This window comes from Culex pipiens, chromosome 3 (genome assembly GCF_016801865.2).
Source record: "Culex pipiens pallens isolate TS chromosome 3, TS_CPP_V2, whole genome shotgun sequence".
Classification (NCBI taxonomy): domain Eukaryota; kingdom Metazoa; phylum Arthropoda; class Insecta; order Diptera; family Culicidae; genus Culex; species Culex pipiens.
Genome location: NC_068939.1, coordinates 95,849,923 through 95,875,873, shown reverse-complemented (window position 1 = coordinate 95,875,873; position 25,951 = coordinate 95,849,923). Strand labels below are relative to the sequence as shown.

Genomic DNA, 25,951 nt, shown 5'->3' with positions numbered 1-25,951 from the left:
TAATTTTAAATCAAGACTGACATATCAAAAGGGCGTAATATTGAATGTTTGGTCTCTCAATCCAGAGGTCGCCAGTTTGAATCCCGCGGCGGGCGCTCTAAAAATTGAAAGTGTAAATATTGGTATTCAGTCAACTTCGTTATTGCAAGGCACCAACCACCAAAAGGTGGATTAAGTTACGTTTTTATAAGTGGCTTCCAATTAGTTTTCATTGTTTAACGTAATGTTGGGATTTTTCGTTAGATTTTCGATCATCTTTTGAATAAAAATATTTTTAGTAACACAGAATTTGACTCAGCTTCAATCACAAGCCATTTTGTTGACACCTCGTTTTGCAAGCCATTTCCAGGAGCTCCTCTTCTTGCGTGCCCTTTGTTACCGCCAGACAGGACCAATTTTCTTGTCACAATCAATTAACATCCTCGTCTCGAATTTCAACGACAGACAATCGGTGCACGATTTTATTGGTGAAACCGCCCGCCAACCATCGTTCCCTTCGTCAATTATAGCCTGTATCCACTTTATTTCTTAGGAAAATGATTCTGAGTACCTGCTAGTGGGTGGCGTGCACCACCCATTTTTATGTCCTCCTTCTCCTTTTTCTAGGGTGGAGCAGGGTAATGCATAAAATGAGCGAGCATCAATTAGGCTGTCGTTTTTCATCCGCGTGCTGCAAAACATTATTTATAAGTCGACTGGGGGCTTTTTTTCCTGTGGTTTTCGGGCCCCTCCCCCTCCACCCTTTTCCAGGTCAAACTGTATGAGTTTTGTGGCGCCCGGACGGACACAGGGAAAAAGGGGTGGAAACTCCGAGCAGCCAAGTGGAACATCATCAATTACGCATTTCAATCTATTAAATTTGTTGTTGGTGAGTGCGAGGTCGCTCCCCGTTACCGTTCTCTTTCTGGCAGGAGTTGAGTGGTCTGGCGATTCTTTCGGTCGTATAACTTTTTTAATGGGGAAGCGCCACCTTTATGATACTGGGCATTAAGCTGTTGGAAATGAGATGTGGTCGTGAAATTAAACTCAGCCAAGTGGTGCTCGTTTAAAAAAGGGGCCTGTTAATGCGAACTTTTCAAATTATCTGTTCGTTTGGAACATTATATTAAATAATTTGAATTTCATTCAGTGTTACTTAAGAAAGAGTTCTTAAATTAACATTGTTTATTGTTCACTTATTCAATTCGGTGGAGTTGAAACTGGAGTTGGAGTGGAGTTGAAACTCCGATGGTTTTTAAACGAGCTTTCCAACGAGTTCAAAGCATTCAAAACATCTGGCAACCCTGTTTCAAGCTATGACCACTTATGTACTTTTTCAAAGCCGGATCTCACTTATCTGATGATTTTTTGTGTGACGCATTGTTGGTAAAGAGTGAGGAAGGCACCAACCACATACAAGTAAATCGTCAAAAATGTCAGAGGTTGGTATGAGCACACACTTAAACTTTTTTTAAAATCCTCTTGCAGGGCATTAAAAAGTACATTTTGATCTTTTAACAAAATAGATATGAAGACATTTGGTTGTATCATTGCCGAGATATAGCTATTTCATGTTAGCAGTTTAAAAAAAACGGGTGCCACGATATCTCAACACTGCGTTGACCAAATCGTCTAAAAATTTTGGTTAAGACTCGTTTAACTGGTCCTGTGTGCATGGCGAGAACCGATTTTCAAAAACTTAACTTTAAAAAAATATAAAAATATTTTTATGTTCATTCATATCATTTTTTTATTTTTGTATTTTTTTAAAAATGGTAATTTCAAAATCAGACTTCGTCGTGCACACGGGCTATGTTTTGGGAGTCTTCACCTCAAATTTCAACAAATTTGGTCCATCCCATCTTGAGATATTGTGGCACCCGGAAATCAACTAGGTGTTTCGAGAAAAACACTCAGAAAGTTTGACAGTTGGCTTTGCAAAGTTGTGAACTTAAATCGTCTCATACTCAATTCAGTCACGAAATATCTTTATGGAACTTTCAGGAGTGATTGAAAATCATCTTTTTAGGGAATTTAATTAGTTTATCTTTAAAATGAAATTTTGGAATTTTCTAAATGTATGAACCCTCAAGAAAGTTTTTTTTGATGAAATGTTGAAGTTTTGGCTTGTGATTTCCATTATTATATATTTTTTTATTTAATCCTCTCCCTGGAGACATAATCTTTAAAAAAATGCATCGTTAAGTTGAAATTTTGTATGGAAAATTGACACACTGGGGATAGAAAATTATGAATTTTGTAAGCACGATCCTTTAGATAAGATGAGATTAGATTAAACTTATTAGATTAGATAAGATTAAACTTATTAAATTAGATTTAACTAGATTAGATTAAATTCGATTCGATTAAACTAAATTAGAGTAGATTAGATTAGATTCGATTAAACTTAATTAGAGTAGACTAGATTAGACTAGATTGGATTGGATTGGATTGGATTTGATTTGACTAGATTAGACTAGATTTGACTAGATTAGACTAGATTTGACTAGATTAGACTATATTTGACTAGATTTGACTAGATTAGACTAGATTTGACTAGATTAGACTAGATTAGACTAGATTAGACTAGATTAGACTAGATTAGACTAGATTGGATTGGATTAGACTAGATTGGATTGGATTAGACTAGATTAGACTAGAATAGACTAGATTAGACTAGATTAAGTTAGATGGGATTGGATTGGAATGGATTGGATTGGATTGGATTGGATTGGATTAGACTGGATTAGACTGGATTGGATTGGATTGGATTGGATTGGATTGGATTGGATTGGATTGGATTGGATTGGATTGGATTGGTTTGGATTGGATTGGATTGGATTGGATTGGATTGGATTGGATTGGATTGGATTGGATTGGATTGGATTGGATTGGATTGGATTGGATTAGACTGGATTAGACTGGATTGGATTGGATTGGATTGGATTGGATTGGATTGGATTGGATTGGATTGGATTGGATTGGATTGGATTGGATTGGATTGGATTAGACTGGATTGGATTGGATTGGATTGGATTGGATTGGATTGGATTGGATTGGATTGGATTGGATTGGATTGGATTGGATTGGGTTGGGTTGGATTGGATTGGATTGGATTGGATTGGATTGGATTGGATTGGATTGGATTGGATTGGATTGGATTGGATTGGAATGGATTGGATTGGATTGGATTAGACTGGATTAGACTGGATTGGATTGGATTGGATTGGATTGGATTGGATTGGATTGGATTGGATTGGATTGGATTGGATTGGATTGGATTGGATTAGACTGGATTGGATTGGATTGGATTGGATTGGATTGGATTGGATTGGATTGGATTGGATTGGATTGGATTGGATTGGATTGGGTTGGATTGGATTGGATTGGATTGGATTGGATTGGATTGGATTGGATTGGATTGGATTGGATTGGATTGGATTGGATTTTTTTTATAATGATGATGGTGATTCTTTTCAATAATAGCAATGAATGATTGAAAATTTAAAAAAAGAATTGGTTAATTTTATACATCAATAATCTTATCTGTAGTTGCAGGAGTTAAGCCAACTTAGTACAATTACCAACTTATGTTTTGTTATAAAATCTTACTTAGCATTCTTTCATTTAAAAAAATAAATATTAGAAAATGAAAAAAAAAATATCCAAACCGGCTTTATTAAAAGATATTCGACATTGACAATAAGAAAATATATATATTATTTGGTATTTAAATATGAAGTTGCTATTGCTTAAACTTGCGTTGACAAGAAGCCATCCATAAACCACGTGGACACTTTTTTGGTAATATCGAAAGGCTTTTCTAAAAAATTTGTGTGGAGAATTAAAGTGGTTCGCTTCTTGAACATATTGCTTGCAGTAATTTCTTTCAATTTTTGTAGGTCAGTGTTTTAGTATGTTTCTGAACCACAACAAATAAACAACCCCTGCCAAATTATCCAATTTAGCTATTTTATTCAAAGTTATCCGAAAAAACACATATTAGAATCATAAAAAGCACGACTTGATTGAGTGTTTATTAGCAACCATAATGTCAATTGCCATTTTATTCAATTTTGCAGCACCAAACACCACATTTGCTTCATTCAACTAACCCAAAATAGGGCATAAACCACAACTTGACGTATTCGCTCAATCACCATCAAACCACCCTTCGCCGTTCGATTTCCCCCGCAACACCAGCAAAACTTAATGCTGCTCTTTGGAAACCTTAATTGAAACACATAATCACGTGCTACACTAAAAACAAAATCACTTTTATTTCCTTTCGACATTATTGATTTCTTCGCGTGAACGACCTCGAAGAAACCTCCTCCCCATCTTTTTCCACCCGATTCACCCTTGAAATGCTGAAATGTGTGTTTGTGGCTGCACCCTCCTCGCCTCTCCCCTTAAGATTTTCCCATGTTCACTGATCGTAATTTTCTCGTTTCTCTCTCTCTCCCCCTCTCTTTCTCTGTCTCATTTCAGGCTGTGCGTTTTTGACGTATTTCAGTCCGGAAAACGCTATTAACGCTCAAGGCGCGTTACATGAAAAGCAGACTTCACCTGGGGTAAGTTCCGGCGCACACACACACATAAATAAAGAAACACACAATCAGACACGTACACGCACACACCCACAAGTTCGTTGTTGCTGTATGTATAGTCTTGTGCGTTTGTATGTTTTGTACTTGTGGCGCGCGCCCTCGTCGATGTAGTTGTAAAGTTTGTACTTGGGACAACAACAATTTCCCAACCGGCCCCAAGACTTTATGGTTTGGTACTTATTGCTCTCGAACCCCTCGCGCCCGCTTGCTGGACCGGAAATTTTCGCTTCTCCCGTTTTATTTCTGTTGGTTTTTATTATCCTTTTCCATCCCCTCAACTGTTTGCCCACCCCCCATTTAAAACAGTAAAATCACAGACAAGCAGACACTCAAAACGAGCAACGCCATCTATTATCGAATAGTGAAAGCTAACAAGCTCCATTTAAATTTTGACAACACAATCTAATCCCCCGTCTGTTTATCTGTGATACCAGTGTTCATCATTTTCTTACGAAGGCCGGTGTTTTTCCGGGTGTACACTCTCGGTGGCCGAACCCCGAAGAGGTGAAAGTTTTGTACAAATTTAGCTATTTGTCGCTTTTGTGTGTGTGTGTTTGTCTCTCTAATCTTTACGCGGGAACCGGAAACAGAGACATTAACTGTTTCCGGTTCCCGGGGGGTGGGTGGCGTTGGTGTGTTGTCCGACCGGCAATGAAATTAAAGGGTGTCAGATACAGGGGTGGTGTACCTTTTAACTGAGGCTTCCTAGGATAATTGTGTGTTTTTTGAATGTTATTACTTGTGCTTGAATGAGAATGGGGTTTCATTGGCGAAAGCGCTGCAATAAATTTTGAGAGTGTTTTGATCTGCCGGAAACATTGTGATTTAGTTGTTGTTTGAGTGATTTGGAAGGATTTGCATAGTTTTGATTATTGTCAAAATACTCAGTCAATACGGATAATCCATGATGCTGATACCAAATTTGAATCATTCGTTACTTACGGAGTTTCCAGGTGCATTTAACCAACAAATTGGAGATTTAAGGTTCTTAAGAAAACATGCTCAGGAATCTTTAAGAGTTTGTGATTGAATAATTCATTGTACCGGATCAAAAAAGTAAATATTATTTATAGTTTTCGGTTCACTTGATCTAATTTCTTTGTAACTCTCATTTGAATTCATCCCAGAATTTTATCACATAATCACCTACCCAACCCATTAACCCTTTTAATGGCCGTTCGAAGATGTAAATGTTGCTTTCTTGACAATACCTTCTAAAAATTGTTTAGATAAGTTCGGTTACTTGTTGCCGACCAGGACGTCAATAATTGCAATACAAAGTTACATATTTTTTACACATTTTTTTTGAAACAAAAATATCAGTACCTTCAAAGGGTACTGACACACGCTTATTTATTTTGATGTTGGAGGAATTTGTTTAATGAAATGAAATACAGAGCATAAGAGTTATTTCATAACAATTAATAGGCCCTTCTGCTTTCTCCATGAACATTTTTAACACATTTGAAGGAATAATACCATTGTAAATATCTTTTTCTTGTCTTCTTTCTTTTAAATGTTAACATTGAATAACACCAAATGCACATGAGAACTTTGTATGTATTGCACATGGAAAAGAAACAGTTTTTCAAGTCAGCATTTTGCTGGCTCTCAAATTTCCTTTTCCAATCTAAAGCTCAATCAAATGGAGACACGTTAAAACCTTATGTTTTTTGACATTGTCTGTCTACACACTTATTGATCTAAATGTTTTGAATCATTTTGAAAATTATGGTCAGTGATCGAAATAGTTTTTTGGTTAAAAGAATAATCTTAATTTTGTATATTGTTTTTTAAATAGAATTCATCGATTACATGAATCAAGTTCCATAGAACAAAGCACTGTCAAATGTTTTTTTTATTATGAATTTCTATATGATTTCACTTTTTCGCAAAATGAAAAAAATGGTTATAAAATGCCAGGCAAGGCTGGTACAAATATTTTTTTAAGTTTTGGTCACCCCTCTCTTCAAAATTAGCCCAAAAAACCGTGAGGCAAAAAAAAAGGTTTTCAAACAACTTTAAAATTGAAATTTTATCTTAAATCAATTCAAATGCATTCCATGAAAATGAAAATTTTCAGAATCATTTTGAGCATGTTTGTGTTTATACAAAAATCTTAAGAATTTTTAAAAATTTCGATGTACAGAACCGCAAAAAGTTTTTCTCGCTACAATGTTTGTTTCCAACAAATCTTACATTTTTTTAAAAGTTATGATTGCAAAACAACAGAACAAGTCTGGATATTTTTATTTTTTTTTTTGAAAAGGTCCAATAAACCAAATTCCTAGTTATTGCTTTTGGGTGTTTTTGAAACCACCTCGAATTGGAGGTACTAAAAACTCCAAAAAAGCAAAAAACTGAAAATTCGGTTTATTGGACCTTTTAAAAATATCTCCAGAAGTGCAAAATGCACTTTAAAACACTTTTCTCAGTTAAATGTTGAAAGTATATTGTTGTTCCAATTATTTCCCTTCTTTCGATTCGAGTTCATTTTCGTTGAGAAAATCATGACATTTTGAGAATATTTAAAAATATTAAATTCATAAACATTTTCTTAATTATAGTTTACTTACTTTTTAAACTTGAGCAACTCTCTACGAAGTCGGCCGATTTCGACAATTTTAATTTTTTGAATTTTTTGATTTGACTCAACTTTGTGGGGGCTTTCCCTATGACCAAATAAAAATGTTTAGGATTTTTGAGAAAAAATAGGTACACGGAAAACATGCAGTTTTTTTATCAACTTTTTTTTCACTAAAACTCAATTTCCCAAAATACGTATTTTTGATTTTCGAGATTTTTTGATATGTTTTAGGGGACAAAAATCCGCAAATTTTGAGCCATAGAGAAACATGGTCAAACAAATCTGCCGCCGAGTTATGAATTTTTGAAAAAATAGTGATTTTTGGAAAAAAAATTGAAGTTTCATGCAAAAACAAGTTTGACATTATTTTTTAATGCAAAATTGAATTTACAATCGAAAAGTACTTCACAGATTTTTTGATAAAGGGCTCCGTTTTCAAGATATAGCCACTGAAAGTTCGATGTTAGCAATTTTTTTTTGAAATATTTGCAGTTTTTCAATTTTTATATATAGTGACCATGAGTGATAATTTCTAAATTTTTTTTTTTAAAAGTTTAGAAAATTTGCTATAAAATTGTCTAAGAGACATTGAAGATTGGACCTCGGGTTGCTGAGATAGAGCCGCTTTAAGAAAAAGAAACATGAAAATTGAAGTTTTCTTAATATCGCCAAAAAACACACCATTTTCTAATGACGATATTTCAGCAACTTATGGTCCGATTTTCAATGTTAATACATGAAACATTCGTGAAATTTTCCTATCTTTTCGAAAACAATATTTTCAAAATTTTTAAATCAAGACTAGCATTTTAAATGGGCGTAATATTTAATGTTTGGCCCTTTTAAAATGTTAGTCTTTATTTAAAAACATTCAAAATATTTTTTTCGAAAGATCTGAAAATTTCACGAATGTTTTATGTATTAACATTTAAAATCGGGCCATTAATTGCTGAAATATCGTCATTAGAAAATAGTGGGCTGTTTGGGTGAGACTTAGAAAACTTCAATTTTCGTGTTTCTTTTCCTTTAGGCCGCTGTATCTCAGCAACCAGAGGTCCAATCTTCAATGTCTCTTAGACAATTTTATAGCAAATTTTCTGAACTTTTCAAAAAAAATATTTTTAGAAATGGTCACTCATGGTCACTATTTTTAAAAATCAAAAAACTGTAAATATTTTGCTAAAATCAAACTTTCGGTGGCTATATCTTGAAAACGAAGCCCTTTTTCAAAAAAAATGTAGAGTAGTTTTCGATTGCAAATTCAATTTTGCATTAAAAAATAACTTCAAATTGTTTTTGCATGAAATTTGGATTTTTTTACAAAAATCACTATTTTTCAAAAATTCATAACTTGGCGGCAGATTTTTTGACCATGTTTCTCGATAGCTCAAAAGTTGCGGATTTTAGTCCCCTAAAACATATCAAAAAATCTTGAAAATCAAAAAATACGTATTTTGGGAAATTGAGTTTTAGTGAAAAAAAGTTGATAAAAAAATCTGCAATTTTTTTTTTCCGTGTACCTATTTTTTTTCTCAATTGTCCTCAACAATACCTACAACTTTGCCGAAGACACCAAATTGATCAGAAAATTCACTCCAAAGTTACAGCTGTTTGAATATTTACATACCATTTTTGTATGGACAGCTGCCAAAATTGTATGGAGACTTGTATGGGTGAACCAATGACACAAAATAGCATATTTGGTCATAGGGAAGGCCCCCACAAAGTTTGAGCCAAATAAAAAAATACAAATAAAATCCATTTCCGGTTTTGGTAGAGAATTGCTCACTTATCAAAATTGTATGAAAAAAACTTCTTCTTCAAGAATTTTGAACACTTCACTACCACGGTCAGTATGTTTCCAAACCATTCAATGCTTATTTTGCAGAAAAAATGAAACCTTTCAAAGCTACCCCGGTTTACGGTACCGAGAATGTCACGCAAAAAAAGTTTATGATGATAACGCGACATCATTGCAAAATTTTGAATTGCCCAATTTTCGATGTAAAATCGGATTTGCAATAAAAAAAAAACTTTAGTGAAATCTTGATAAAGTACACCGTTTTCAAGTTATAGTTATTCGTTTCTAAAAATGAGTGCCCATGTTTGCCCACTTTTGAAAAGCTGAGAAAATTCTCTATATTTTGATTGTTTGAACTTTATTGATACGACCCTTAGTTGCTGAAATATTGCCATGCAAAGGTTTTAAAACAGGAAAATTGACTTGAAAATTGATGTTTTCTAAGTCTCACCCTAAAACCCACAATTTTCTAATATCGATATCTCAGCATCTGATGGTCCTTTTTTTAATGGTCAAATATGAAACAATCGTGAAATTTTCTGATCTTTTCGAAAAAAAAAATACATAAGTTTTAATGAAGACTAACCTTGATAAACGGCGTAATATTACATGTTTGGCCATTTTGCACCGATTTTGTTCAAAGGGGTGATTAAAGTTTTGCGAGGCAATTTTTTGTGGCCTGCAGACCCATTTTGAATAATCATGTGAAATGGTCTTTTGGACCACCTGTAAGTTACGATTTTTTATACGATTTCGTAAATACGAGGAAGGAACTTTTTCCAGTTATTTTTCTATTTTGAGAATGTTAACAGCAAAAATGGATTTTTATCATTTGGTTTTAGGCTGGTACAAATATTTTTAAAAGTTTTTGTCACCCCCCCCTTTCAAAATTGGCCCGAAAAATCAGGGGGCAAAAAAAATATTTTTCCAATAAACTTCAAAATTTCAATGAAAATTCAAGTGCAACCAGCTGAAATCAAATTAAAATACATTCTTCTGCGTTTAAAATCATTTTTAGCATGTTTGGGTTTATTAAAAAATCTTAAGATTTTTTGAAAATTTTCGATGCAAAACCTTTTTTTTCGATACAATTTTTGTTTTTGTCAGATCTTAGATTTTTTGAAAACTAATGATTGCAAAACAACTGAACTAGTGTAAAATGCATTTTAAAACACTTTTTTCATTTAAATGTGAAGACTATGGCTTGTTATTTAAATTTTTATATTTTTTTATTTTTTTGCCCCCCCCTTGACCTCGGCCAGGGCCGAGGGACAAAAACTTTTTTTAATATTTGCATCGGCCTTATGACAAAAAAAAATATTTTAGTTTACGTTCAGTATTAGATTTAATGAACACGTGAATTATAGTTGGTCCCTTAACCATTATCTCATACGATTATGTTTTACCTTACGTTGTAAATTCAAATAACCCTTTTTAGCAACTCGTTTGCAAATTTCTCAATCAGGTCCTTCCTTTGCTCCACTTAACTCTGTTCCAGCACAGTAATTTGAATTAATGTTATTACCTTTTAAAATAGTTACGTACGTCAACAAGCAAGTAACTGCCTCTAATCGCCAAAAGTGCTTCAATGTATCACTTTTAGTGTACCTTCTCGCGCAACAGTTTTATGTGCGGTGCTGCCACGGCCGCCGTACATTATCGGACATGAACCGCGGCCGTAAAACAACGCTACAAAGCAAGTCGTCCCGAAACTGACCGCCGTCATCGCGTCTCGAGTTCTTCCTGGACCTGCATGGGCAGTAAAATATTATGCTTCCCTTTGGTCAAAAGGAAAAGTGGTGGCCAGCGAGGCTGGGCTCAGGGGCTAAAAAACATGGGTGATCTTAAAGCAAAAGTTAAGATTTAAATTTGTCTCAAGTTTGACTTAATTTGAATGGTTAAGTTTTAGAAAAATTTAAGTGAGATTTTTTTTAAACATATCAGTCTTTAAAGAGCAACTGAGTGTACGCAAAGCAAGTGTTGTTCAGTGCAATAAAAATCACGAGAATCGTATAACCGCTGATGGACGCAGTAAAATAAATAGCACGGTTGGGTCTAGCGTCCACTATACAGCGAGAGTATTCTGCATACAACAAACTCTCATGGTACAGGAAAAACCTTCGGGGAGAAAAATTTGCATTTTCTTTCCCCCGTCCCAACATGTAGCTCGAACATCGCGAACGTCGTCCGGTGGATTTGATGGAGGACGTAAAGAAGGACCGGGCAGTAATGGCCAAATCCTGCAATTATTTTGTTCGCTCTGTTCTCGAATTGTTGTGACTTCTGAAGGGAAGACTGGCGGCCAGCTACAAGTGCAAGAGTGATTGCAGAGAATTTCGTTTGTGGCCAGCGCTACTTGAAATATGTGCCTCTGTGATGGACGAATAATTTGTTCCGGAAGGTGGTGGACAATTTGGAACATGGTGCAGTTGGTTTCCTGTCGATATATTTCGAGGAAAGAATGAAGGAATTGATCGTAAAATGGCAAATTTCAGTACATTTCCGTTTCGTTAGGAAGTTTATTAACCTTGAAGAATTGAAGAATTGAAGAATTGAAGAATTGAAGAATTGAAGAATTGAAGAATTGAAGAATTGAAGAATTGAAGAATTGAAGAATTGAAGAATTGAAGAATTGAAGAATTGAAGAATTGAAGAATTGAAGAATTGAAGAATTGACATTCTTTTACACTAAAACCCCCGATTACGCTCAGGTGTTACGCTTTGTATTTTGTCGATTTCTCTGAAACGACGCAACATTTTTGCAATCTTTTTAAAGCAATTTATTCGTCTTGTGCAGATCTACAAATTGATTTCAAAAGATTGTAGAAACATTACACTGTTTTCGAGAAATCAACCTAACAAAAAGCGTAACGCCTGAGCGTAATCGAGGGTTTTAGTGTAACAGTACCACAGATGTTTCCACCAACATTGAATTAGAAATGAAAGAACAGTACCAACATCATTGTGATTATTTTTACTCTACAATGTAAACATTTCAAGTACACACACGATCCATAAACAGCTCACAGCTAATTTGATGCTACGTCAGCATTAGGTGCCGTGACTGAACGTGATGGTGCGGGAAGGATTGTGGAAAACCGCATCTAGAGCACACAAACACGCATCCACATCATCGGTGTGCTATTATTTCTTTATGACGTGCGTCTGGCAGTATTCAAAAGATTTTGTTACTCATGATTACACAGTTAGAAATTTAAACAAGAAAATATTGTTTCTCTCATCTCTCATCTCTCATCTCTCATCTCTCATCTCTCATCTCTCATCTCTCATCTCTCATCTCTCATCTCTCATCTCTCATCTCTCATCTCTCATCTCTCATCTCTCATCTCTCATCTCTCATCTCTCATCTCTCATCACTCATCTCTCATCTCTCATCTCTCATCTCTCATCTCTCATCTCTCATCTCTCATCTCTCATTTCTCATCTCTCATCTCTCATCTCTCATCTCTCATCTCTCATCTCTCATCTCTCATCTCTCATCTCTCATCTCTCATCTCTCATCTCTCATCTCTCATCTCTCATCTCTCATCTCTCATCTCTCATCTCTCATCTCTCATCTCTCATCTCTCATCTCTCATCTCTCATCTCTCATCTCTCATCTCTCATCTCTCATCTCTCATCTCTCATCTCTCATCTCTCATCTCTCATCTCTCATCTCTCATCTCTCATCTCTCATCTCTCATCTCTCATCTCTCATTTCTCATCTCTCATATCTCATCTCTCATCTCTCATCCCTCATCTCTCATCTCTGATGCATAAAATTACTGTTTAAAGATAAAATTTTCAGCTTAGACTTTTTAATTGTTGTCTTTTATTTTGAAAAGTAGAATTTTTTTTAAATGTAATCAAAGGTATTTTAAGGGTGCATGAGTGAGTAAGAATACATCAGCGCGTGCGTGCGTGAATGTAGAATATGTTTAGCATTTTTTGTTTCTATTCGCACATCGTGAACCAGTTTTCCTTCAATTACTTCCGTCACTTCCCTTTCCTCCTCCGTTTCAGAGAGCTACTCTTGTGGCAAAAACTAGTGAAAAACTTCTGATTGGATGCAATTTACTCACGTTTCCTCACTCTTCCTTCAAACTTCCAGTTTCGTCTTCCATCAATCGATGGAAAATGGTGCGTTTTCTTTTTTTTTGCGTACTCGCAGGGAAAATTGCACGCAAATTGTGCTAATCATGTGGAAGAAAATTGCCTTTTCCCTCCAGTTCGAGTTCATCAAACTTGTGCGTGAGCAAGTGAAAATTTACATTCTGCTGGCTTGATTGGCGTTCTTTCTTTCGCGAGAAGGATAAATATTTTTCAGCAAATTACAGTTTTGTGGGCCACACGTTTGATGTCTAACTGACACGCGAACGCCTCAACGCCGAAGACGCTTCGACGATCGAACGCTTTATTAAGTGCGCAGCAGAAGTTGAGCTTGGCGGGAAATTTTGGTGGGGGTGGAGGACGTGCTTTGATTTAGTTCCACTAATTCTAGACCATTCAAATGAAATTCGCTCCTGTTCGATAACTTTAGGAGAGAAAGGTCAGATATGAGAAGCGAAAAATGAATTTCTGATGAGCGATGAGAAATGAGAAATGAGAAATGAGAAATGAGAAATGAAAAATGAGAAATGAAAAATGAGAAATGAGAAATGAGAAATGAGAAATGAGAAATGAGAAATGAGAAATGAGACATGAGACATGAGAAATGAGAAATGAGGAATTAGAAATTAGAAATGAGAAATGAGAAATGAGAAATGAGAAATGAGAAATGAGAAATGAGAAATGAGAAATGAGAAATGAGAAATGAGAAATGAGAAATGAGAAATGAGAAATGAGAAATGAGAAATGAGAAATGAGAAATGAGAAATGAGAAATGAGAAATGAGAAATGAGAAATGAGAAATGAGAAATGAGAAATGAGAAATGAGAAATGAGAAATGAGAAATGAGAAATGAGAAATGAGAAATGAGAAATGAGAAATGAGAAATGAGAAATGAGAAATGAGAAATGAGAAATGAGAAATGAGAAATAAGAAATGAGAAATAGGAAATGAAAAATTACAAATGAGCGATGAGAGGTTTGTGGGAAATTATTTGAAATTTTAGTAAAGTTTGTTATTTGACATTTTAAGTATTGGCAAATAAACCAATTTCCAAACCTGATTGTTGGCTCTGCTCCCCTAACAATTTCTCGAAACCGCATTAATTGATCAACAATTTCCCCGAGCATTTCCATCGAATCGATTGCCAATGGACTGGAAATATGAAGCAATGATGGGAACAAGGAGAGCGAGGAAGCGCGGTCCAGGAGGGGGACGGCATAATCGCATCTAGAGTCAAGTGGAGTGTAAACAAAAACCAGAACTCAACAACAAGCGTTTTCAAACCAGCCAACCAACATACCGAACCAACCAGTAACACAGCACCAGACACGATAGAAATTGGCTTTGTTAAAAATAACCTCGGCGTGTATCGTGCCCCGCTTTGCCGCCACCCCCACCGTAGGCCTTTTTCCGATCTGGCGCGTGGAAAAGCCAATATGCATGGAAAGGAATTCCTCTACCGCTCTCTATCTTTGGCCACCAGGCCAGGGCCACATGCGTAACATTATTGCTTTATTAACCCGATCGCACGCGTTTGCTTTTTTGCAACTTTTTTTTTTCTGACCTGGTACTGTTGAAGTCTGGATGCCGGTTTGAAACACATGTTCGAATTTGCTTGGAAAATACCTCGTGAGATGTACGTTTTTCAAATAATAACATTTGTAATACATCTTTAGAAGACAATTTCGGCTATATAAAAAATCCCAAAACAAGCTAAAAATGTTGACTGGTATTTTGCTCATCACAAAATTCCCATTAAAACAATCGTCATTTCCTGCTAAACTAAAATGACTGTTAGACTGTTTTGCGCTGAGCAATTTCCCTCCCCCCGAAATCGTCAACAGCTAAATTCGCCCACAGCAACCGACTGCGCGGAGAAATGTTTACTCCAAGTCATACGTGCGCCAATTGCTAAATAGACGTCGCCCAGTCCCAGCTTGGCGGAAACACATGCAACTGCTTGCGAAATTCGCATTGTTTTAATGGGTGGCGCACATTTCCCGATCGAGTGCGGAATTTTCACCTCCCCGCCCAAACACTTGTCCAGCTAGAACCGATCCAAGACCTTGGAATCTCAATCCTTCTCTCGTTCAACGATGATCTTGCTCTTAGAACTGATGCTCCAAGTGTCGAGGCAGGGGCCACGTTCTACTGGTTGCGTCTGATGTGGTGTTTTCCCCATATGTTTTCATCGCACTATTATTCTTCATCATTAATGAATCTAAAACGGGTTACGGGAAAAAAGAAGGGTTAAGAACTTGGCTTGCGCGGTTGGAATGTTTACATGTAACATGGTGGAGGCTGGGTTTTATTTTTATTTTGTATTTCTTATGTTTTATTTATTTGTTTTTTTTTTGTTCAAGTTGTTTAGAGTTTAACAAAAATCCCATGGCACTGATCACGTTGAGCCAGACCCCCGAAACAGGTCTAAATTATTTGACCATCCTGGTCAATCTTCCACCGGAATCCCGGAATGTGGTTCCTGTGGTCAATTCTGTACTGTCTTATCTTGGGAGATCTTTATACGTCATATCTTGTCAAGAGCCACATTTTTCGTAAATATTTAGTTATATGGGAAAGTCGTCGGAATAAAAGTTTCGGTGAAAATCCGGCCATAAATCCATACCCCGTTGTCCTCCGGGGATGAAATCTTCTCCAACCGATTCCCAGGACTTTTTTACATGAGAAAAATCTTGGCAGGACTTGGGGAACCAGCCGCGTACCGGTATGTGGACGTAATCGCGTTTTTCCTGATTTTATCCCACTGTGCATGGTTTTGAAGGAATATTCTTATTTTTAATGGATTTTGTAGTAATGAGCAATTCTCTAAAAAACCGGAAATGAATTTTATTTGTATTTTTCTCCATACAATTTTGGCAGCTGTCCATACAAAAATGTTGCGTAAATATTCAAACAGCTGTAACTTTTGATTGATTTTTGTGATCAATTTGGTGACGTGGGCAAAAGTTTGAGCCAAATGAAAAAAAAAAAAAAAAAAAAAATAACAAATGGTCGAAATCGGCCGATTTTGTAGAGAGTTGCTCCAATGCTGTTTTTAAAGTTTGTTAAGTTTTCAAAGTTTATATGGATGACATGAAACTGTGCGCTAGAAGTATATTTTTTTTAAATATAATAGAATATTGTCATTTCCAAAGGATCGCTTTTTTAAAAAAAATGTTCGAAGCTCTTTTTAAATTGACATCGACAATATATTTTATTTGCCTCAGAAACAAACATTTTGATACATTTTATTGAAAATAAAAGCCATTATTTACCATTGTTTAGCCCAATCATATTGTATATTTGTTTTTTATATGATTTATGAGAAATCCTTTAAAAATATTGTAAGAATCTATATCTTAAATTTTGGGCTTGAATGCTAATTTTCAATTCAATTTGTGTTTTTATTAGAATTTAGCAGTTCTGTTCCAGGGTGTTACATTTGCAATTCAGAGATTTGGAGAACCTTTCAACTGAGATCAACTCATAAGCCTTTGCAGGGAGGGTACATATTTCTACGTTTAGATTTTGCTAGCTGAGTGCTCTTTTGGGGAAAATAAATTTTGAGAAAAAATCATAGATCTATGTTTGGCTTAAAAACTAATATCACAGTTGTTGACGGAGGATTGCTTCGATGAGCGGATTTGTTGACATCCCACAGGAAGTCCTGAAGGTTTTCGTTGCCTTTTCGATGCTTGCGTCGATGGTGTCGACGCCGGCCCGCTCGTGTAGATCGTCGGTAGGATACCACGGGTCCAGGTTATGCACCATCTTTAGCAGCTTGTTTTGCTTCACCTGGAGTCGCTTACGATGCGATTTGGCGCAGTAGGCTTGAATGCTAATTTAAGATGCCCGAAAATCGATTTTTCAACACTTTGGCACAATTCTGAGGATAGATTAAGATTCAGCGGACATAATAACATGGAAAAAATATCAACTTGGGCAAGGACAATTTTCGAATTTCGTAAGAGTGGTAACATTCACTTTTTCCTTGAAAATTAGACATTTTGAAATGATTTTCAAATGAAGATATCTCGAGTTTAAAGAATCCGTTAGATTTTTTCAGCGTTTGTACGGCGCATGCAACTTGACGTTTAAAATTCAAATGACTGCTTTATTTCAAGATATTTAGGATTTGATTTTGCATCTTTGTTCCCTTAAAATGAATAATTTTTTAAATAAAAAAAATCATAAAAAAAGAAAAAAAGAAAAAAAAATACTTTAAAATGGTTGAAACTATTGACCCTTAAGTCAAAATTGACTCGTCAATTTTTTTTTTGCTTTTTTGAGCTCTTGCCTAAAACATCGAAAAAAAAAGTTGACTTTATAGCTGTCGGCCACTTTTACTAGTACCTAAACCAAAACTTCACCATTTTATGAAAATTCATTTTCCACTTGAATTTGCGATCTGTGCAGTGCTGCCAGATATTCATTTTTTACTAGACATTGACATTTCGACGTTCCAAGAAAAACGCGTTTAATTCAAACAATGACAAACACGTTGGGTTTGGCCAGGGGGATGTTAACGGAGATGGCTGCCGTGGGGGTTGAAGTTGATATCGAGCCAAAACTGTATAACTATAGTTAAAGATAAATTACACAGTAGATGAGTTAAACGTTTCATGTGATAAAAGTACAAATTTAAAGGAAGTCATCGGCCAAATGTGTTCAAAACACCTAAACTCCCAAGCTCGAGAAAAAGGGGGAATATCCATACAAATTCACCCCTTTTCTCGAGCTTGGGACTTTAGGTGTGATTGATCCCAACTTAAATGGTTTATTTGTACATAAATTGAGAAAAATCATGTCAATAACATACACTACATTTTAAACGTAAATTGCGATAAAAGTACACTAAAAAACGTTACTTAATCCACCCTTAGGTGGTTGGTGCCTTCCTCACATTTAAAGGGTGCTATCCAATATAGACACAAAATGGCAGTATTTTTCAGAGTTTTAGCAATTTTGACTCATTATTCATACCACTAGATTGGGTAGTCAGATCTTCATATTAGAGCGTCCAATTTCCCGTCCCGGGAAAAAAATTCCCGGGAATTCCCGGGATTTCCCGGAAAAAAATAAAATTTCCCGGGAATTCCCGAAATACAAGCAGAAGTATACATTTTCCTACCTTTTTGGCACCAATGTTTTGAAATTATACAAAAAATAATAATTGGAGATTTGATTTTTTTTAGTTCCATCTACTGTTCATTTTAACAAATCAGCTTGTCTGTAAATTTCATGTCAAGATTTAATTCAGATAATATTTATTTCTGATGCATTCACCTCTAGGAATATTGTTTGCTTATGTGTTGGACAACAAAACATACGCTGTTATGGAATGAATAGAAACTATTTTATTTTTGACAACCTTTTTTAATGTTTTTTTTTGTTATATCATTTGAAAATAAGATGTTTACATCTTCCGGCCAAGATCAACATTGAGATTTGCTTGACTTTTTTTTACCTTGAACATGTTGGATGGAAACTGAACTGATATAATTAAATTTTTAAAAAAGGTTTGTGTAAGAAGAATTTGTTTCTAAGTATTCGAGAAATTACAGATTGAAGATATAAATTTATGAAGCACGTGAGCTACCAAAGGCGTAAGAGGGTTATATATGAAAAAATATCGTTGAATTTCAACCACTTTTAAATGCTCAACATTATTTTAATCTAATTGATTTATTAGGCTGAATACCATATAACTAAAGTAATATAATAAAACCATGAAAAACCATTAAAAAACAACTTCGTATCAAATTTTCAAGTTGAAAAATAGTGTTTCAGGTTAAAAAGCGCTAGAAATTAGATTTTTAAGGTAAATTCAATGATTATTTATTCACAAGTTGATTTTTTTTGTTTTTTTTTTATTTTTACTTTATGGTCAGTGAGACAAATTTAAAAGCAATTGTTTGGTTGTGGAGCATAGATTTTCACTGTCCAAACACATTGATTTAAAAAAATCCTTCTCAACAAAAATACTAATCATATTTTTTTTCATTTGGGACGATTTGAAAGATTTCAAAATTAGAAAGTTCATATATTTTCTCAAAGTTGCATGATTTTTTACAAGCAGTCAAGCCATTAATTGATCCTCACACGCATTTTGACCATTAAAGTTGTTGTTCTATACAATTTCGTTGCAGAAGATTAATTAGAAACAGGATTAGAATAATTTTTGTTAAATTTCAAATTTCCCGGGAATTCCCGGGATTTCCCGGGAAATTTGTTGAAAATTTCCCGTTTCCCGGGAATTTTGTAACCCCGGGAAATTGGACGCTCTACTTCATATTGCAGGGCACTTATGTGGTTACTACTTATGATAAGGTAGTCAGATCTTCAATCCAATTCGTGTTCGTTGAAAAGGTCTTTTAATTACCTATCCAAAGATAGGTCGCATGAATATCATGAGATAAGATGAGATGATCATGAGATCCGGCCTCCAAAATGTGCGTAAATAGCACTTAAGTGCTTATAACTTTTGATAGGGTTGTCAGATCTTCAATGCCTTGGACGCGTTGGAAAGATTTTTTGATAACCTATCCAACGATAGGTCGCATGAGAGATCCGGAAAACGTTTTCATCAAAATATCTGAGATCCGGACTCCAAAAAGTGCGTAAATAACACTTAAGTGCTTATAACTTTTGATAGGGTTTTCAGATCTTCAATGTCTTGGACGCGTTTGAAAGGGCTTTTAAATACCTTTCTGAAAATGTATAGCATGACGGGTTTTCTTACAAAAACCACCCTTTTTACAATCTTCCAAACTTTTGATAAAATCGTTTTTTTAGTATAACTTTTAAAGTACTTAACTAAACTCCATAATTTTTAATAGCGACTTATGGGACCCAGGATGGATCGAATGAGGCCAAAACAGACAAAATCGGTTTAGCCAGTCTTGAGATAAACGAGTGACAATTTTTTGATCAACATCCCACCACACACACAGACATTTGCTCAGAATTTGATTCTGAGTCGATAGGTATACATGAAGGTGGGTCTAGGGGGTCTGATTGAGAAGTTCATTTTTCGAGTGATTTTATAGCCTTTCCTCAGTAAGGTGAGGAAGGCAAAAATAATCGGTTTCGTTTAATTTTATGCTTTTTGTACTTTTTTACAGTGCGCAGTTGCTTTGTTTTGGTTCTGTAGTGAACAGCTGTTCTTTTGTTCTGGCTTTGTTTTGGTGCCGTAAATGACAGCTCTCTTTTGTTCTGGATTTGTTTTGGTGCCGTAATTGCCATTTTGTGATGGCTGCGATCGAGCTGCCTGTAGTGAGATATAGATATTACCCCCCCTGGGTTTGGCTGACTGCCGACGTTGTCCCGAAGTTTGATTTAATTTGGTTGCCGGAGTAACAAGTTAGAATTACAAATGTTTACGGTAGTCGAGCACGTACGAGTGTCAAACGAGTTCTGAACTGAAATCTCTTTGTTCAGTTTTCGCACTTACATCAATTTTGAGAGTGTGTCAAGATTGCACGACAAAATCGAAACTTCGCTATCCTATGATTTTTTTCGTTTCAATTAGAGTTCCATTTTTTTGAAAAAGAAAAAATGAGCGATTCTCCTAAAAAAAATACAAACATCTTGTATTGAAGTTAATTTTTTTTATGATCTAAACTGGGCATAATAGTCACCCTGTTCCATCCGGAGGAAATTTTCCTTCTTGTAAACATTAAACTTTTTTCCCTAATCGATTCTGTTTGTTTTAGAGAGCAACGCCATCGCACAAAACACTCCCGTTCACGTGGTGTAAAACGGCCTCCGCCTCCTCCGAAACGCCAGATGAAAGTGATGGTGTTGGTGGTGTTGGTGATGGTTGATTTTCCCGCTTTGCGCACCAGTTCAAATTAATATTTCACAGCGTTCGGTGCAAAATTTTCCCCGCTGCTGTGGTGCGCGCGCGTTTTCATTTTTTTTTTCTCTTCGGCTAATCAAGTTTGGAAAAGTGGGTGGCGCTTTCGCTCCCAATTTGTCGCGGGGGTGATTTTCTTGCGGGAAATTGTCACCCACTTTGGGGGTTGCGTGTCACTTTTTTTTTGTTCTTCGTTGTGGGTGTGAAAAATGTTCGGTGCATCTTTCATGCAGAAGAAGGAGCTTCCGGAAAAGCTTCGCTAAATCAAAAGTGTCAACATACACACACTGAGAGGGCACTTTTGGCGCTGCTGAGGAAAATCGTGGGAAATATCGAAGCTGAAGGGGTGTGAAGGAAGTTGTGAAAAATTGAGCTGTGCGCTGACGTCGAGCTCCAAGGGCCTTGTGTTGGGGGTGGTGCCGGTGAATGCATTAGAGAGCAGTATCAAATTTCGATGCTTTCAAATCGTTAAGTGCTTGTTGTTGGGGAAAAGTGAGGCTGAGCGTGTTTGTGTGTGTGTGCAACATATTTGCAGTGTGTCTTTTTCCCACACCCTCCTGAAAGTCAATCTTGGGAGGAGTCCTCAGGAGAGCAGAAAGTGAAAAGTGAAGCAGGAGAAGAACGCACCCCACGTGGTCCCCACAAGAGAGAGGGAAATTTGAGCTGCTGCTGACAGGAGCAAAGTCACTTGGAGCACTTTCACATACACCACCGCACGTGGCAGATTCGTCAGCTGAAGCTCCTGTTTTTTTTCGTTGGTCCAGAACATGATGGATAGTGGTGCTGCCACCCCAACGTCTGCTGCTGCTAGCATGTGGTACTATGATGCTTTATGGGTAAAGAGAGTTTACATGTGATTTTTTTTTTGTTCTTATTTTTTATTGATTTTGCAAATGTGCGTGTTTTTGCGTTTTAGCGAAACCATTGTTTGATTTTCGGAAGGCAACTGCGTCATAATAGAAATTGAACAATTATTTTCATCATGAGAAAAATATACAAAATTATTTTAGGAAAAAATTACGGCTAAATCACAGTTTAAAATAAAATAAAACAACGTTTCTGAATTACTGTACTGTTCCCACAAAAAAACGCAAATGTGTGTTGTTTTACCCAAAACAATACACTAAACATGTTAATGTAAATGGCAGGGATGTGTATGATTTTCGAGAAAAGCTTTCAAACAAAACGTAGTCAGACCATGAACTATAACTCTTCAAAATCGAAAACTCAACACAACCTGCCCCGTCCATCAATCTCGTCAATCTGCCATCGTTTAGTAAATCATTTTCGTTCGCTCATTTCCCACACCTACGCCGATGAAATCAATCTTCAGCCATCAGGTCACACGTACAGGCGCACACACACACACATACACCCGCGCGTGATTACAAAACCAAAGCACATTCCAGCCTGTGCTGCACCTGTGCTTACCACCCCCTCCCTCTCCCACCTACCCCATCGACCCCCTATCACTGCACACAAATCAACACCATTTGCTGCAAATATTTCAATTGGTAATCGAATAAATTTACGCGTTTAATTATAAAATTGATTTATGGCACCATATCCGCCGATGCTTTATGTTTTAAATTTATAATTGGTTTAATCGGTCGCGAGCGCTCGGGACTCTTGGCGTTTGGCCTGGGCCCGGTGTTGACTTTCTTTCGTTCCGTTTGCTCGTTAAACAAAAAGCCCAATCGCGATCAATTACGGCGCTTTTCTGTGTGGGTGCAAGTTTTAAGCAGCGTTTCTTTAATTGGGGAAATTTAAGTTGGAATTATTGTGTTGGAATGATGTAAGGAAAAATTAATGAATGAATTTTACAACAATTTGTTCATTAAAATACAGTCGACTCTCTGGCTGTCGATCTTCTCGATATCAATATTGCTCCTGCTGTCAATAAATTTGTCAGTCCCTTCAAGAAGCTTGCTTTGATTTTGATTTTTTTTCCATGGATTATATTTTTTTTTATGTTTTTGTCCAATATTGCTTAAGTTGGGCTTAAAAACTTTCATATATATATGATTTATTCATAATTTCTATGAGTTTATTGAAAAAATAAACCAAAGCTAGGATTTCTTTTTCCGATCTATATTTGTAAAAAACTAAGTGTACAAGTTTTATCAGTGAAAACTTAATATTTTAGCAATAGTTTTTGCTTTCCCCTGATTTTTTTTGGAAAATTTCTGAAAGGAGGGGGGGGGGGTATGTGAAAAATGCAATAACCACATTATTTATAAAATAACTCCGCGCTATTTCAACCGAATTTAGCTCACTTGGACGTACAGTTTGTAAAAAAAAGTATTTGCTACCCTTGGGAACAATGCACATTTTGTGATGAAACATGCAAACAATTTAAAGTTTGACAGAAACCTAGTACTACGTTTTGTTCAAAAACTTATGCGGAACTTTTTGCTACTAAAACCTCATGAAAAATGATTTCTATAAAAAGTTGTATAACAAATACTGCTACGAAAATAAAAAAGGTGCAAAAAAAGTTTGTATACCTTTCGAAAAATTAACATAAATTAAGTTATTTGTTGACAAATCACCAGTCTCCCAACTCCAAGTAGGCATCCTTAACTGATTTAAAAAAATAATTTGGATTGAACATAAAGTTTACTAACTACTTAGTATACAAGTTTATATAACTCTGGAAATACTACATAAAACATACCTAAACTTAATTTTGCAAGCTTTTAATTCAACTTAATATTAATTTATTATCATACAATTGCTAAATAAACATTTTGGGGTGGGTATAACACCGTTTCGGGGTTCTTTGTATCGATAGAATAGATTTTTCGTTGGAATTTCGCACCAACCCGGAATTACGTCGTCGGAAAATCCGCCGGCATCCGAACCGGTCCACGGTTCACAAGTCAACCTATGTGGCATAGGAAAGGGCATAAAATTTTCGATCTTTTAATATCCAAACATCTAGGTTTTCTATAAAACCCACGTTTTGTAATACCTGGGTTAAAACGATGCTATGGTTTCGTTTGAGCAATCTGCCAAAAATTTATCGACTTTCGCATTTTTTGTTCCCGTGGATCAAACTTACTATTTGCTGTTTTTTTAATAGATAGGTAAGTTAAACTAATGATTCGTGTTTTAATAAGGAAAATTGGATCAGATTGAATTCAATGAGCTGTTGTAATACGTTGAAACATACATTTATTTTTTTGTGATTATTAATCCGACTGAAACTTTTTATGAGCCTTCGGTATGCCCAAAGAAGCCATTTTGCATCATTAGTTTGTCCATATAAATTTCCATACAAATTTAGCAGCTATCCATACAAAAATTATGTATGAAAATTCAAAAATCTGTATCTTTTGAATTATTTTTTTAATAAATTTAGTGTCTTCGGCAAAGTTGTAGGTATGAATACGAACTACACTGCAAAAATGATACACGGTAAAAAAAATTTGGTTATTTTTTATTTAACTTTTTGTCACTAAAACTTGATTTGCAAAAAAAAAAACACTATTTTTATTTTTGTTTTCATTTTTTGATATGTTTTAGAGTACATCAAATGCCAACTTTTCAGAAATTTCCAGGTTGTGCAAAGAATCTTTGAGCGAGTTATGAACATACATACATTTATTTTTGTGTGATTATATCTCAGGTTTGAGAATATAAGTCTTGAATGTTACTTAGACGAATGTTTTGGAAATGATCTGAGCTTTTTTTTAAAAAAAAATTGGCTGGTATGGGCAATCTATATAACAAAAAAATAAAACCTAATCATAGTTTCTAAAATCATGAAATGACTGTATCATGAGAACGGCGCTTTTTCCATTTTTTTTTCATTTGACTTTTCAGTTATTAAAAAAATGTTTTTTAATCCACCCTTTGGTTGGGTTTGGAGAGGTCCTCCGATTACCCACCAACGATGGGCAGATCTGAACAACATTTTCATCATCATCAAAGACCTCAATGTTTTGGACTCGTTAGAAAGGTCTTTTAAATAGCTTTCTAAAAATGTAAAACATGTCGGGGTTTCTTACAAAAACCACCATTTTTGCAAGCTTCCAAACTTTTGCCAAATTCTATTGAATACTTTTCAAAATTTCATAATATTAACTAGGGTCTTGTGGGACCTCAAGACGGATCGAATGAGACCAGAACGGCCCAATTCGGTTCAGCCAGTCCGGAGATTTTTTTTTCGGTGCACGGACTTACAGACATACACACGCACAGACATTTGCTCAGAATTCGATTCTTAATCGATTTGTATACGTGAAGGTGAGTCTAGAAAGTTGAATTAAGAAGTTTATTATTCGAGTGATTTTAAAGCCTTTCTTCAGTAAGGTGGAGAAGGCAAAATGGTTGTAAGAAACATCAGGCGAAGAAACAAACTGGTCTTTATAATTATACAAAGTGACAAAGGCTGAACACAACCTCAACAATCACATTTGAACTGTTCTCTCAGATTTCGGTCATTCGATTTTTTTTTGTATTTTTTAATCCGACTGAAACTTTTTTGGAGCTTTCGGTATGCCCAAAGAAGCCATTTTGCATCATTAGTTTGTCCATATAATTTTCCATACAAATTCGGCAGCTGTCCATACAAAAATAATGTATGAAAATTCAAAAATCTGTATCTTTTGAATTAATTTTTTGATCAATTAAGTGTCATCAAGGTTGTAGGTATGGATGGCAAAATAAAGAGAATTAAATATTTTTTTTCGAAAAGATCGGAGAATCTACCGAATGTTTCAAATTTTAACATTGTCAATCGGACCATTAGTTGCTGAGATATCGACATTAGAAAATGGTGGGTTGTTTTGGTGAGACTTACAAAACATAAATTTTCCTGTTTTTAAAACTTTGCATGGCAATTCTCAGCAACTTAGGGTCGTATCAACAAAGTTCAAAAAAGCAAAATAAAGAAAATTTTCGTAGTTATTTAAAAAAAATGAAAAACTGCGACTATTTTCAAAAAAGTCACCTAAAACTGGCCTTAACTTGAAAACGGTGCACTTTATCAAAATTTCACT

General features: G+C 35.5%; 1 protein-coding gene across 12 annotated transcripts in view; it reads left to right on the top strand.

Moving 5' to 3' along the window:
* LOC120422695 (CUGBP Elav-like family member 4) overlaps positions 1 to 25,951 on the top strand; it is a 948,890-nt gene that overhangs the window by 158,568 nt on the left and 764,371 nt on the right. For 8 of the 12 annotated variants that reach the window (XM_052710106.1, XM_052710115.1, XM_052710113.1 and 5 more), the window contains exon 3: positions 4,471 to 4,553. In XM_052710106.1, the coding sequence (XP_052566066.1) occupies positions 4,471 to 4,553 (83 nt within the window). Of the gene's footprint in view, positions 1 to 4,470; positions 4,554 to 21,007; positions 21,782 to 25,951 lie in introns of those variants that run through there. The other 4 variants (XM_052710107.1, XM_052710119.1, XM_052710114.1 and 1 more) reach the window with 4 other exon arrangements.